We start from the raw sequence: 16,037 nt of genomic DNA, 5'->3' as shown, positions 1-16,037 counted from the left end.
GAAGCTTATAGTTCTCTGGATTAAAGCAAGATATTGTTTGTTTGACAGGATCAGTGGCTCAGGGCAGGGTTGTCTCTGGAAAAAGGTAGGGGGTTGAAAAGAGCAGTAAACCTCTCTGTCCTGATTTTAGATGAACTGGGTGGCTGTGTCTTCCCTGCTGACCTCTTCCCTCAAGGGGGATTAACCGTGCTGGTTTTCCGGCTTTGGGTGAACAGGGCTACCCTCTCTAGGTAATCGGCAGTTTTCACAGAGGCTGGGATGTATAATATCTCTACTCTTTAATAAGAAATCCAAACCTTTGCATGTCTGGAGAAAGGAGCAAGAGATTGGAGAATTGTTTGAAAATGTTTTTGCATGTTTTTGTGCTGATCATTGAACTATGAGGTCTTTTAAATTAGTGAACTGAAACTAGTTTTGTGATTTCAGTGCTTTATTAATTCAGATCATGATACTTCAGTGAATTATTTAGAATGAGGTTGGTACTTCAGCTAGTCTACATGTTGATACATTTGTTCATAATTCCAATCTTTTCTGTTTTTAATTGTGCCAGACTTTACATTTACAAAAGGCAAAGAAAATGAATGTATCTGTAGTGCGAATATCAATTTAGCATCATTCCCTGTACAGATGACTGTCGGTAATGTCACTGTAAAAAGCTTTAATATTCCTACACTGACCTTTCAGAAAAGGTCAGAGTTCTGTTGGGCATTTTTTGTTCTTCTCATTTGTTCATTTGCCATAGTTAAAAAATGGGGGAAAAGAAGCAAACTTACATTTTTTTCTTTTTTGTGACTTCTCTTATGCTGACTGAACAGAAGTCTGAATTAGTTTTTTCCAGATCAATAGATTCTTTGACATAGAATTTAATATTGCCAGAGAGGAGGTTGATATTTTTGCAGCTATAGCAGAAAATTAGAAATTGTAAAATCCTTCATGCACATTTTCATTTGCTGGTGGAAAAATTCATGAAATAGACAAAGGCAGAGAAGTACTAGTAATTCTGATTGCATTTTTGAGTTGTCTAGTGAGTAAGGCTGAAGATGAAGATAGGAGGCACACCAGCAGTAAACCCACTTTACACTAAGGTGCCCTGGCAGGAACTACAGGACGTTGCTTCAAAATCTAAACTGCACCTCTTTCCTTTTGTTGGGATTAAACCTAGAAATGTAAAGAAAATGAATTCTTTCCCCAACCCAATGTCACACCAAAGCCTATCGATAGCTTATTTCAAAACTATACACAGCTCGGCTGTCATTGTTGAAGGCTGCTTGGAGATGGGATATGTGGTCTTTTACCTCTGAGTCCACAGAGAAGAACTTGCTGTACTGCAGCTATGGATCACTGCATAAAACATGGAAAAAGCAATTAAGTAGTATGAACGTCAAAGTTCCAAGCTGTCCACATCTTATGTATAATTTATCAATTAACTCTACGGAATTGGAAAGCTGGATTCAGTGTGTAACATTCAGAGCGCTGTTGCTGCTTCACATTGAGCACACGCCAACATTTGGGTCTTGAAGAAACCCATAGTGGTGATTTGCAGAGTGACTGACTTCATGACAAGGTCTTAGCAAGGCCATTTCTTTGTAGCTTTTGCTTATGAAGAAGACAGAACTCCTCCAGATGCTGGATTCACAGACAAGTTAATAAATTAGAGGGAACAGCTTAAATTTGAAGCCTTGTAGCTTAGATCCAGAGCTACAAAAACATGAGGCAACAAGTTGGTTTTGGATATAAAGTCAGTTTGAGCATTGTGCAGTATAAAATCTGTATAGTAATGATTTTGTGCAAAAGAACAAACGCAAGCTTTGTCAACTGCAGGCTCTCTGTTATGAACGGATATAGCAACATTTGTAGAATTGTCAGAAAATGACATGCTTAACTGGTTTATCAGTTCACTGCTCTGATGGCGTTGATGTAAATGAAGCAACCATCATCACTCTCTGGGATGAAAATAAATCTTGATTAGTTGAAACAATATGGTCTTGTGAAGGATGATGAGATCATCAAATTGGTATAATGGGTTTGATCCCATCATGAATTTTACTGCTTAAAGTGGTGCTACGGGACTGATGGATTCTTTATTGGCTCAGTCTATAGAAGACTTCCCAGAGTGAAGAGGTGCTTATTTGATACATTTATGTGGTTTATTTTATCTTGAAGAGACATGGATAGCATTAACAGAAAACCATCTAAAGACCTTGTTTCCTGAAATGGTAATTTTAAAGATAGGGCTTTGCAACTTTCTTCACTTGTCTTTGTCCTCTACTGAATGGATTTAATGATTGATTTGCTGACTATGTATTGTGTCCCCTAGGGAATAAAGTCAGCCTGTTACATTGACTTGTGGGATATAGTCTCAGAGGAGTGGTCTACAACTTTGTACTACATTCAACTTGTATGGAAAGGTAACCTTCTCTCATTAGGTTCTCCTAAAAAATGTAATGTTTCCCTCTTTCCATCTTCAGCTTCTTTGCTGAAGACTTTACATAAATCTTTATTTTTTCAAATGTCAGAAATGGCAATACATTACTTTGACCAGGTTGTCTATAAATTAAAAGTATAGGGAATAAAGTAATTTTGCCATTTTTTCATCTTAATATTCCTACCCAGAAGCAGCTTTGATATTAATCTATTGATGACCAGGCCTGGTTCAGAATTCTGTGAAATTTGCAATTTTTTGACTGAGCTTCCTCTTGTCTGCTTAATCATACTTAATCTGTTAGTACCATGTAGATAGCCTTTAGGTATTCTGCATCCTAGCCTATACTTATTTTATTGTTTTTGGAGGTGTTTAAAATTTGGAGAAACAAAATCCAGTGTTAATGCTTTAGCTGTTTTTCGGGCATTAAATGTGAAGGTCCGATGAATGCTGGCTTTCGTGACCACATCCACATGTGCAGTTGACATGGCTCCGCTGGGTCTGGGCGATAGATCACTCACCCTGGGTGGGGGTCTGTAAGGTCCTCCCCCCAAACAGGCAGGCTGGAACCAAAGCATCACTGGACATGACTCTGCCTAACCCAGACTCTTGCCTGAGTTGTAGTAGCTGGAAAGAGAAATGAAGCCAGGCCTGGCCGCAAAGTCTAGTGCTGATACCAGAACTTCTCAGAGCTGTTAATCAATGAGTGGAGCCGCAACATTCATAACGCCTGAGAAGTTGTGCTGTTAGAGGTTTGTTTGAGAAGGGAAATATAGTAAAAGCTTCTGATTATTACCTGCTTTCAGTTAGTTCAGTGTGTTGTATATAATTTGTATTGTTGAAATACAACATAAATGTAAAACTTGGAGCTTAAAGTACTCTTTAGTCTTTTTTTTTTTTTTTTTTTTAATGCAAATACAATGTTTCAAAAAGATTGTGCATATTCTTTCTTAAAGCTGTTTGTCCAGACTAAACGGATGCAATTCAGTAATTTCAGCAGGTATGAACCATAGAATAGTAGCAGCAGTGCTGGGTATGTCCAATGAAGTCATGCATAAACACACTTAGTTTTTAATTGGTTCCATAAGTACCTTGCCTTCAGTACTTCAGATGTTGCAGGATTTTTTTATTTATTTATTTTTTTTTCCCTCCCCCCCCCCCCCATACAGTCCTTTTTGAACGAAGTGGAAATTGTATCTTGGTTAAAAATAGGCCTTTGTGGTTGGGACATGCTTTGCAGAAATCAAAAAAAGAATCATTTTGAAAATTGTATAGTGTCTCACAGGGTGGGCAGCATGAAAGCAATTAACATTATTACATTTCAGATGAATGAAATGGGAAGCTAACATTTAGTGGTTGAGCATATTGAGGAAAGAGGCATCCAGCTGCACCTACATCAGAAAACATCACTCAGCACACCCTGGTTGATGCAGAAGTAGGGATTGCTCATACTTGAAGGGTTACTCCATGTTAATATCATTGACAAATTGTGTGGACTCCCATATGACTGCAGTAAAGTTGGTCAAATTGTTCCCTACAGCACTCACTATGCTATTACCCACAATTTTTAAATCACTCAAGCTTGGATACTTTTTGACATCCAGGAGCTGAGTGTCTGCCCTCATTTGAGGCACTCCTTAAATTTAAATATAGTGATTCCAGAGTTGCATAATTACATCATGAGTGTGTGAAACATCAAATTCGGCATGCTTGTGGAACACTTGATTTCTGAGCTTCCTGCACAGATAGAAATGTGTTGCAGTAACTCTTCAACACTTTGGGATGGGGGTGGTTTCCCCTATTGATGTTGACAGCTATATCATTCACACTTTCCATTTCCAGCTTGGTTTGCTTTTTTCTGGGTGGTTGTCATCTTTCAGCATTTGGACCACAAGTTATAGAAGCAGTTGTGTGGGCACAACATGTGTAGACTGTATTCTTTCACCTTGCGTTTTTGTGAGAACTCACTCAGGAGGTCTAGAGCCCACAATGTGTTTGCTCCAACAGTTACAGTTAGGGGTCTTTGATAAAAGAGATTACACAGGGCTCCAGGGAGAGCAGTGTACTTCATGTTTTTAACGTGGTCCTGCTGTTTCTCCCTGATGTTCTTTCTCTCTCTCTTTCTCTGTTGGCTTATCTGAGTGCTGGAACAGAGTAAACAATGCAATTGGTGTGCAGGCTGAGCGCTCAGCGGAAGGGAGTCTGCAGTACACAGTAACCACACGTGCACCTGGTACACCTTTCCCCCCGCCCTTCTTTTTCTTTAAATGTCTCCTAACTGTGAGTCAGAAGTTGACTTGCAGTCCCTCATTGTCCCAGTTTAAAATGAAATGGCCGTGATTGTTACAACCTGGGGTCTTAATATTTGTTTCCATCAGCACATGTGACTCTGTGAGCTGGCTATACCCACAGCCCTCCTTTTTTGTATCAGCTTTAACTAGTGAACAAGTAGTTTTACAGGTGTGCAAGTTCAGTTTGTGTTCAAGTTCATAAAAACTTACATTATTACCATGGTACATCAGGATGCAAACGTTCTTAGGATGTCTACAAGCAGAGCTGCTGGCAGTCACGTGTATTTCAAATGTTAAAACTGTCCAATAAAAAAAGCTATGTAAGATATTATATATGCTGTATAACAAGGTAGGCTTTTCAAAGATGGTGTTTATTCTCAGTGCTCTTAGAATATCTAAATGGAATTTTTTATTCTGCATTTCTCATACTTGATAATTATTCATGTATTTCTTTAAATGCTTAGTATTAAGTGTCTTGTCAATAGTTTTAAATTGCTTTTTAGTTCTGAGGATACTGGTAGGGAGAAATGCATGTATGGGAGTTAACTAAAGTCATGTAGCAGAATTAAGCACATATTAAAGCTATTAGGCCCTATTTAGAAAGACATGCACAGACCAGCCCCGAACCTACAGTATCTGCTATCGGCACGCAGGGCACAGCACTTCAAAGTGTCCATTTTCCCTGTTTGTAAACTACAAAGCACTGCAGCAAGAAGAAAGGAAATGCATGTTGGCGGTCAGCGTGTGTTTGTGCAGCGTGACAACGGTAGTGAGCACATGGTTGCGTTTTATATTGCGGTGTTTTTTTCATGTCAGTGGGCCCACTCTCAGATCGGAGAACAGTTGAGACACGATTCTTCGCTCATTCACTACTAGCAAGCCGCAGTTACTTTGCATGAAATATGTGTGAGTAGCATCGGTTTATCGGTGCAGTTATAGATTTTCTAATGGTGGGGGTCGGTCTCTTCTGCCGACAGACTGATTGCTTTATTGTACATTTGAGGTTGAACCGTATGCGGTTCACCATGGAAAACAAACATTCGTTTCCATGTCTCACCTAAGCAGCAGATCACAAACTGTGGCAAGGGGGGTGGGGCAGAACGATGGAAACTTGCAAGTGTCCGTTCCGCTGTTTCCCTTTTGCCTCTCAAGCAAAAAAAAAAAAAAGTGTCTGTTACCTGAGGAAATGCATGAAGCCAGGTACACTGGTGACGCCCCTTCCTTTGTTGTTGCGCAGTGTGCACAGCAATGGATGTTTTTCATGAGCTGGAGCCCCAGGTCGAGTGCGCAGGGCCCGGAGCGGGGACAGCTGCCTGGAAGAGCCAGCCCGCCTTGGCACTGAGTTTTTTGGGGCTGGTGTTGGACTCGGATGAAACGAGAGGACTTATCTCCCCAATCTGCCATATGGTGGAATTGAGTAGTGGACTGTTTGGTATGCTCTTTAGCCAGAGACTTATTTATCCTGCATGTATCCACATATTTTATTCACAAATGATCAAAAGAATCGGTAACGCAGAAAAGTGAATGTCGTTCTTGAGGACCTGACACGTCATTGTCGTCGATGGATAAAGCTGCTGTGTTGCAAAACAAATTTCGGAGGAATCTGACAATTGTCGTATCATATTGTATCGTACGTGTCATCACTTCTGTAGGTGGTGGATTGCGTCACGTAACATCGTATTGTTCTTTAATTTGTTGGCTAACGTTCAGATCCAGTACCATACGCTTTCAGGATGTTTGGTGATGCTAAATTGCTTGTAGTGTGGGAATGGGTGAGTGAGTGTGTGCATGTGTGGCTATCCTGCAATGGACTAGCGCCCTATACCCAATAGTTCCCTAGCTACCTTGCTCGGGGGTTGTTGAAACTGGATGGATAAATTGTACGCTTAAGGTTAAGCACTTTGCTCAAAGGTAACTTCTATGACGGCTCCTGGCACTAGAACCAGCAACCTTTTCACTGCAAGTCAGTTTTCTTAATTTCCGTTCTCTCAGCTGAGCCATGTATTCAAATGACACCTGGAAAGTGTTTTTCTGCTGTGCCACCAGGCATAAAACAGTTTTCAGTAGGCTGTCAGCAGACCCCCAGATGTGCTGCTGGAGTCTCGGGCCTGTGTCTGCATCCCTACTGCAAAGCGGTAGTCAGCAGGGACCCTGAGACCTCTCTGTGCCTGAGGAATGACAACGCTCAGTAGACCCGAGCCCGTGCAGACGCAGTACTTCCTCGCTGCGCTCGCTGGGGTCTGTGTCACCCATCGTGCGCAAGCAGTACAGGACGTGAGGTCACACACAAACCGCTTGCTTCTCACCGCACTACCTGCATACTGCTGCTGTTGTTGTTGGAAAGAGCTCTGACTGCGCTGCACGTTGTCCTCTTTGTTTTCTGGCCATGTGCAGACTTGTCGGCAGTGTGTGTTCCTACCGATACTCTTATTTGCAGAACTATATGCCCGTTTTCTATAGAAATGTGAGTGTATCTGTTTGGCTGTCCCTTCAATGCTACCAAAATTATTATTTTTTTTTTTTTAATATAACTGTAATTTTGTGTGTGAGTGTTTGTTTCTGAAGGCATAAATACTATTGTTAGCAATCATTATCTAACATACCATCTTTGTATGATGGAAAAATTCCCATAAATGATAGATGCTAGCCTAGTTCTTTCATGGGAAATCTAAAAAGACCCTTAGATGAGCTGAAATTGGGGACAATCTAGAACTGCAGCTGGTAGCATTGCGATCATGGACATACAGTTCTCAGATGAAGGTTGCTGGTTCAAGCCCCATGAAGCGCTTATGAAAAATATCCATAATTCAAGTTCTTTGAATATTATTAGTGAGTGATTTTAGTAGCGTGACCTGTAATGTAATAATGGAGCACTTAAGTGTCAGATCAGTGGAGAGTTTGAATAGATGCATCTGTACAAGATTACATAACAAATTTGGGGTGTGTCTGCCTAATAGTACACATTAACTGATTTTTAGAAGCTCAGTATTGAACTCTTAACGGTGTGTGGTTCTCTTATGTATGCTAAACCCAGCAGGGCCTGCAGTCAGCATTGTAGGGGAGACCCTTCAGGTGCATTGTTATCAAGTTCCCCAGATGTTCTGGGCTCAACAGGACAGTGCTAAGGAAGAGTGGATCTGAAATACCGCTCCCTGGATCTTTCATCAGCAGCCAGCTGGCCCCAAGAGTTCTGGAATCAGTAGGTCCTATGTGTTTCAGGTCCTAAAAGCTGCTTAAAAGGAAAGACCGCATTTAGGTAACAAATCGTGTTTCTTTTGGAAAACACTCACAACGCTGTCTGTGTAGCAGTTTTCGCTGCTTCTGAACAGCCTTTCTGTCAGCAGACCCTCAGATGTGCTGGACTAATGGAAGATGGAAGCTGTAATGGTGGGGCCTGGGAAGATTCCTCTCTCAGCTGTTTCCCTACCCCCGTATTGCAGTCTGAATCTGGAGAATCAAAGACCCAAACGGGTGAAACAAAGGAAATATTTATATGCGTTCAAAACTGGCTTTTCCTTTTTACTTCAGTTGGGGTTTTCTGACATGGATTGCAGTTTGCTTTCATGCAAACATTAATTAAAACCAGAACTGTACAAAACAGAATCAATCTTCAGTTGTGGAGCAGTAAATCTGCACGGAGCAGCTCTTTACTGAGCAATAAGATGTGTGGTCTGTTTGTGCCATTGTTGGTGTTGCTTCTATAGGCCGTTAACTCTTGTTACCTCAGATCTAAAAGTTATAAGTTATAAATGGCCTTGGTTTTCCATGCTAAGCAGTTCCTTATGTTAGAACACACACTTTAGTGACCTGCGCAACAGTTAATGTTCTGAATGCCTTAAACATTCAGAAACATTTTTTTAACTATAGATAGGATAAAAATAAGGTGCTTTCTGGCCTCAGTACTTCATGCATGTTTGAGATTGCATACATTAGAAAGTTGAAAAGACAATATTAATTCTGCAGCAGATCGGGTCTCTGTGTATGTTGCCTGCAGTGATATCATGATGGGTGCTTAGATCCTATCAGGAGTTCTTTTCAAATTTATGTTGCTTGGTTCAACTTAAACTTGTGCCAAAAGTCACTCAGAAAGCACAGGAAGAACATGGCATGTAAAGGTTTTTCAGTACATCGATACATAAAAATATTAAATAGCATGCAAGAATGTGTACAGTGACAGGGATGTCATGTCACACTGACCACCTCCTCTCTGCCTGTGAGATCACAGCCCACGCTCTTTGGGTGACTCGTTTGTTTCCTGTGGTGGCTGTGCATTGATGGGGCGGGGGACAGAAAGGTCACGTTTAGCAGTGCTGCTTCTCAGGAAGGCCTCAGAAGGGTTGTAAATTCCAGCATTTAAGCACTGATGGCAGACACTGTTAAGCTTGTTTGGAGCCCCCATTAAGGAGGATGCCAGAGGGCAGGGTTTTAGCATGAGGACATATTTGAAGTTGTGGCATGTGCCGTGGCGTGCCCCCAGCACTCGTGCACAAAGAGTAGCGATGACCATGTTTTTCGATGGATGTGCCTTCCTTTGTGACTGTTGGAACTAAAAGCCAGAAGCCAAGGCGATGTAACGCCAGCCTACTTAACCTAAAATTCTCTAGTAAGATATTATGCTGCATAAATGCAAAAGGAAATGCAAATTGTGAGTGAAACTGTAAGCTCCTTTTGACAGTTGTTGGCTAGGCAACAAAATATGCATTGTGATATTGTGTTTTGTGTAAAATGCATGATGGATGCCAAAGCTAATTGAAATGTCATACAGAAAGGCCCTTTCTTTTTGAAATGATTTATTCACAGATATTCTCCGCTGTCAAATCCCTTCGGTCATTTTCTGGTCTTCATATTGGCTAATCCTCAGCTCTGTGCTGTTAAAACCTGCAGTCTGTCAACGAGCTGGGTGTGTGCATGGAAGTCCAACAAAATCCTAGTGCTCGTTGCTAAGCTGGATCCTGTGAGTGAATTCAGTGACCTGTTTAGTCACTTGAAGGGGCTTCTTAACAAACTTTGAGGTTTGTCAGTTGGTTCTGCAGGGTGCCGAAGAGACTCGTTAAGTACATCGGTATGGAGTATGATTAGCTGCCCCCTGGATGTCCATTTTCAGCCTGCTTCCAGTTTTATCTCTGAATGCACAGCATGGTCCCTCACTGCTGTGACCCCGCTGCGGCAGATGTCGTTTAACTTCTGGCTCAGTCCTGATTCCAGAGAAGTCTCCAGAGCACCCTGCCTGCTAAGGCCCTGTATCCAAGGGAACCGCATGTGTTCGTGCTAATGTGCTAATGCTCCATGCTACTCTTATTGCCCTGGCCAACTGTGAATACCACTAGAGTTGTGGAAAAGACGCTTAGAAGCACCACTTCAGGCACGTGTGTTAAAATCTGACCCACCATGCACCGCTGGAATCCCTGTAAAGTTAAGATACTAGATTAAATTTCCTGGAGTTTTCTGTTAGAAATGGATGACATGTAATCCACTGGGGGAATGCATTTGCTGAATAAATGCATTTTTGTTTGTGCACGTGTACATTTTCAAGTCCATAAGCACTTTTCCTTCTTGTGTTTACAGCTCTCATTACCAGAGGCTTTTTATACTTCACCTGTTTGTCTTGCTCTTGTTTAAGAGTGTTGGCAAGCCTTGAGGGTGTACTGTAAGGAAAACATTTTGGTGAGGACCACATCCCATTTCCTGTGTCGGTGTGCAAAATGTGCCTCGAGAACACCAGGTCTACCCCAACAGCCCCCCTACCCCGAAACTGACATACAACACCCGCCTCCCTGCGGCTTTATCGCTCACATCTCCAACGTGCACCAACAGAAGGCCTACAGCTTCCATCCGATAGCATGTTTACCCCTCGCAGTACTGTAATTACCGTTGCCATGATTGCTACCACTGTGAAGGGAGACGGCAAGGTGTGTGCACCAGAGTGGTGCACGGCTGCGTAGCTTCATGGGGCTTTCCCAGTGTGCTTTTCTGATGCTCGGCTGTCTGCGCTCAGGAAATGGCAGCAAATCACACGACTCTCACTCTTTCACTTTTATGCAGAACCATCTGGTTGAAAGACTTTCACACATCTTCAGCACACGAGATGCGATAACTCCAGTGAGATGGGTTGTTGGCTTGGTTTCCAGAACAGCAGCACTACGCGGACTAAAGTCACTTTTCACTGTATTACCAAAAAGAGAGGCACTGCGGTTGTGGTTCAGATAGGGCTTTACTTTCCTATTCAGCCTTTGTACTTAAGGCACGTTGAGCCACCGTGCCCTAATACCCATCAAATGTCTCAAATTATTTGTGGTGTGTTTTTTTTTTTTTTTTTGTAAAAACTTATTCCTTTTGACCAAAGTATGTACTTTGAGCTGATAGTATAATTTCCCCAGCTATATAAAAGGATAAATCTTTGTAGAAAGCTTAGTGTTTAAACCTGACATTGTAAGACTCCTTCAGTGAAGGTGCTTGTGAAGTAATAGTTAACTTTACCACTTATATACTACTTGCCCATAGCTGTACTAAGAGTACCCAAGGAGCCAAGGACTAAAAGGAGACTACTGTGAAAATGGCCGGAGTGTTTCAAACTATATCCTGTCAAAATTAATTTGATGCTACACTTCATTTACTTTTTCCTCCTCTCTTGAAATTCATTTTGTACAGAACAGTTTACAAGACTTCATAGCAATACAATATACATGAGCTGGGCTGTATTTTTTTTTTTTTTTTGTTCCCCCCCCCCTTTGAACTTTGCATAAGTCAATTTCATGTCAAGAGAGTAATAATTTGTATAAATTTTTAGCTTTTTTTTCTCATCAGCATTTCATGCAAGGAAAAATTGATAGTCCAATGGTATGGAAGTAATTGCACAACCACAAAGTAACAAAGCATTTAAAAAGTAAATTATGGTGACAGGAATTGTTATGGGGGGTGAATTAACTGTTGAAAAATGAAGGGTTTTATACAGTATTTCAAGCACACAAATGTTTAAATTGTATGCATTGTCATGTTGTGGTGAGTGCACCATTGATTTACAGTCTGGTTGAAACTTTTTTTTTTTTTTTGTGGATGATTAGTTTTTAGTTTTTGCAGTGCATCATTTATGCATTGGTTTAATAACTACCAAAAGACAGAAACATGTTTTGATCAATAGGAATTATGGTATTTGCTGTTAGCAATTTGAAATGGTTATATTTGCCAAGAGTTTTTGGTCCTGTGGGATTTAAATGTGTGTCAACCTTATGGAGGCATCAAAAAGGATGGTAATTCTTGGGGGGGGGGGGATTTTGATATCCATGCCTATTAGGTTTTTATGAATGTAGTCAGTATCAGTAAAATATCCTTTTGCTTTCTCAACATTCATGTGTTTTTTGAGTTTTGTTGGAGGAGAAGGTGGAGTTTGTTTATTGTATTAAACCTAGAGTCTGTAAATCCCCCAAAACGATAGGGATGTACTGTTACTTTGAGGTCAGTGGTTGTTGTCGTCAGGAGGGAAACAGGTCTACTCCGTTGAACTGATGATCTGATAATTCCTTACAGTTGTGATTGCCTCCACCAAGTTTCGTAGGGGAACATCTCTTGAGGTGGATTCAGCCTGTGAGTAGTTTGGTGAATAATTCTTAGTTTAGTCCTCTGGCCTGAAAGTATGACTCATTTTTGCAGCAATTTTCCAGAGCCAGGAAGTTGAGTGACATTATAGTCCTAGAGAAACATTGTGACTTAGTCAGTCTCAGGTGTGCATGAAGTCATACCTTACTGCTTGTCCTGTTTCTGTGTGTAAGGTATGTGTCGATCCACAAGCTCAGACTGGTTATTGTCCAGCATGTGAAGAGCACGCCAGCACAGGATGTCTTTGAGCTACTTGTTCATATTTGTCTGAATGTTTGTATGTGGGTTACGTCTGGATCTTTAGACTGTTTACTCTTCTGATTTCCCCCAAAACAAATGTTGGTTTACATAACCCTCTTTGGAGTATAGTGCTCTGTGTGCATGCGTCATGCTTTATATTTAACATTAATATTAGAATTTTTTTCTAATGTGGAGGTAAAGAATGAGTACCAGATTTATAGGAGATAAAGCGGTTAACTTCCCAGCTGTCCCCAGTAATTGACACGCTAAGTGTTCAAGCAGCTGTTCCCTACTGTTGACTTGGAGGTGGACTCTGGCTGCAACTTTTACAGCACAATAGTTTTTGAATTAAAAAAAAATCTAGCCACTGTTCTGTTATAGACACTACAATTGCAGCACTGCCTTGTAAGAATGGACTAAACAAAGTCATAAATGACCTATATCTGTGAACAATGGCAGAGGAGACCATGAAATTACTGCCTTGGTGTGAAAGTGGTCTGAAATTATGCCAGGCTATAGTGTGGATTGAGGCCACTACCTAGACTTCTCTTTAGACATCTCATGTAAAGGGGCAAACAACCTACTTAAATTATGTGGCGTTGACAGATTGTGGGATTTGGGGGTAGTGTAGCGGTTAGAGTTGCTGGCTTTGGACTTAAAGGTTTCAGGTTCAAATTCCAGCTCCAGCTGTAGTACCCTTGAGCAAGGTACTTACCCTAAATTGCTCCAGCTAAATTGCCCATCTGTATAAATTGGTAAATTATGGGAGGTAGCTTAACATTGTAAGTCGCTTTGGCGAAAAGTGTTAGCTAAATGAAGATATGTAAATGTTATCCAGTACCCAAGAAGAGTTTGGTACCGGTTCTTAGTCTATCTAAAATCACGGTCTCAACATGGTGGTGGTGTTCATTTGCACAGAGATGGTCTCTGAAAAATCTGGTAGAACACCTTCCCAACCCCAGGTTACCCCAAAGCCTTTTTTTGAACTAAATGTATGTGGGTTGTCTCGAAAGTGTGATGACTAATGTGGAGGATTTGGGTTAACTCATAAATCAAGCAATGCGAAAACCACACAGCTGAGCAAAGGGTGATGGAGAGATCGAAATGTGTTCCACTCACTGTACTTACTTTGGCAGCTAATGGCCCATTGTATGTGTTTCCTGTGTATGCTGTAGGGGCCCTTTCATTTGAGGGCACAATATTGGCTATAAGTCCCATTTTAGTCAAACCCATGTGTACAATCATGTCACATTTGAGTATGGTGTTTACAGATGGAGTCGGAATATTGAGAAATTGTAAATTTGCATCCTGTGCTGTAGTGCATTTTTTATTCAGAATTCAAGAAGATTTTAATGTAAGTTTGCATGTCATTTTAGTCATGCATATGTAGCCTTTCTCCTGCTTTAGACAAATGGGAAGTTTTATAGTATTTCAGTACATTTAGTGTTTAACATAATGGAATAAATCACTACTGGTAAATGAGGAACTAAATGTTAATTGGTGTTAAAATGTAAGGCATAAGAGGTGGTTAAAGCGTAAACTTTGAAATCTAGCAATTACACTGAGTTAACTTTCCCTCTGGATACCAGATTAGCCACCAAACTAAAGGCTAGAGTGCAACATCCACATACTTTTTTTTGAATAGTTGGATATAAATCCAACATTTAAACATGAGGGGAGTCCTAGTTTCCTATCTTGGCTATAACTGGCTATTTTATTTGATGCCTTGTACGTGTTTACAACAAGTACTAATTTCACTTTAATACACCTCAGAAAATAATACTTAAAAATGCAGTATGTATGATATGTTCTTACATACTGATGTCTGAGCCTTTGGAGTGCCCACACCTCATTTAGATGTCATGTGGCACAAAACATACTCTATCTGGTTAAAGCATCAGCTGCATATGACCACAAACTTTTTTTTTTCGGGGGTCATAGGTAGTGTTTGTGGTTAAGACAGGGTCAAGTCCCAGTGCAGCCCTGCTGTAGTACCCTTGAGCAAGGTACTTAAGCCGAATTACTCCAGTAAAGAATCTGTGTGTATGAGTAAAGACAGTTTGTAAGTGTAGTGGTTAGAGCTGCTGAGTTGTAGGTTCAAATCATACCTCTAGCTGTAGTACCCTTGAGCCAGGCACCTACTCTAAATTGCTCAATAAAATTACCCAGCTCTATAAATTGGTAAATAATTGTAGGTAGGCTAACATTGAAAGTCACTTTTGAGAAAAGCATCAGCGAAATCAATATATGTAAAAGTAAACCATGGTGAATAGAAGGCTTTGCATAACAAGAGTAATAAAGCTTTGTGTTTACCATCTTGCAGTCCAACAAGGTGTCTGTGGTCCAGCAGCCTCATGGGATGCACTCACTCACTTCGCTGCTGCCCTATTCCAGTGAGCCCTTCAGCACAGGCTCTGCACCACTGCCTGCAGACCTGAGCACAAAGCCAGGTGAGTCTGTGCTCTTAGGAGCTTCATGTACAGCGTGTCATCAACCTGAGATCTACCGCTGAGTCGTCAACCCCAGTAAGACTTTCTAAATAAAGGTGAGGAATATTGAAACTTTATTAGAGATGGAGGTGGACCATATGCTCAATGTGGGAAATGCAAATGGGGAGATTTGGGTACTTCAGGTGAGAAGAGGTAAGCCAGCGGTGAGTGCAGCAAGGATTTGTTACCTAGGTCCTAGGATCATAACTCCATCCTACCACTTATGGTTGTGTAAACAGGTTGTGGAAAAAGGTTGCAGTGAATGTGGAAGTATATGTGAATCTGAAAGTAGGGACCCAAATATTGAGTAAAGGAATACATCTCATCGTTCAAATTGATAAAATTTGATTTTTAATTTAAACTGCCAGGTAAGCAACAAAATAGGTGACTACAATAATTCGAAAGAGTGCTATTTAGAGACTGAGGACTCTTAGTGCCCACCTATAGGCATCTCATACCCACCTCAGAAGTCAGAGTGCACATTCCTCTAGACTTAGTGGGTTTTAGAGGAGTCCATCCCAAAATGCTGATTGATCAATCAGCAGGATTCATTACAGCCATTGCTGCTCAATCAGCTATGATGTAAAGAATTCTGTTTAATAAAGCCAGATGCAGTAGTGTAAGTATAACTGTGTTAACCTTGAGTTTCTTCTCCAAAACAAGTGTGACACAATCATTACAGAGAAGTAATGTTCAAAAAGTATGGTGTCACACAACTGACTGAGCTTAAGAGCATCTCTTGTTTTTTCTGTACAACTCCTTTTTATTATTCATAAAAGTTAACAATATCCCCTTGACAATTAAAGGCCATGTATGATTGGAAATCCCCTCTAACGTAGCCCTTGGAACATCTTCGTTTACAGTCAAGGACATTCTCAGCAGCAACTTCACCTGACCCAACAAGTAGTCTGTCTCAGCTCAGACTGAAAGAGTGCTCAGTGAGTAATGTGAATGTGTAATTCAGGACAAGAAGCAGCTCTACACACACACTGGTCTAAAACA

General features: G+C 40.9%; 1 protein-coding gene across 3 annotated transcripts in view; it reads left to right on the top strand.

Moving 5' to 3' along the window:
* LOC108929645 (lymphoid enhancer-binding factor 1-like) overlaps positions 1-16,037 on the top strand; it is a 31,258-nt gene that overhangs the window by 3,362 nt on the left and 11,859 nt on the right. For all 3 annotated transcript variants that reach the window (XM_018744329.2, XM_018744327.2, XM_018744326.2), the window contains exon 4: positions 14,870-14,996. In XM_018744329.2, the coding sequence (XP_018599845.2) occupies positions 14,870-14,996 (127 nt within the window). The remainder of the gene's footprint in view (positions 1-14,869; positions 14,997-16,037) is intronic.

The sequence above is a fragment of the Scleropages formosus genome, chromosome 13 (assembly GCF_900964775.1).
Source record: "Scleropages formosus chromosome 13, fSclFor1.1, whole genome shotgun sequence".
NCBI classification, from domain to species: Eukaryota; Metazoa; Chordata; class Actinopteri; order Osteoglossiformes; family Osteoglossidae; genus Scleropages; species Scleropages formosus.
Note: the sequence above shows the minus strand (reverse complement) of the source record. Positions and strands in the feature narration are given on the sequence as shown.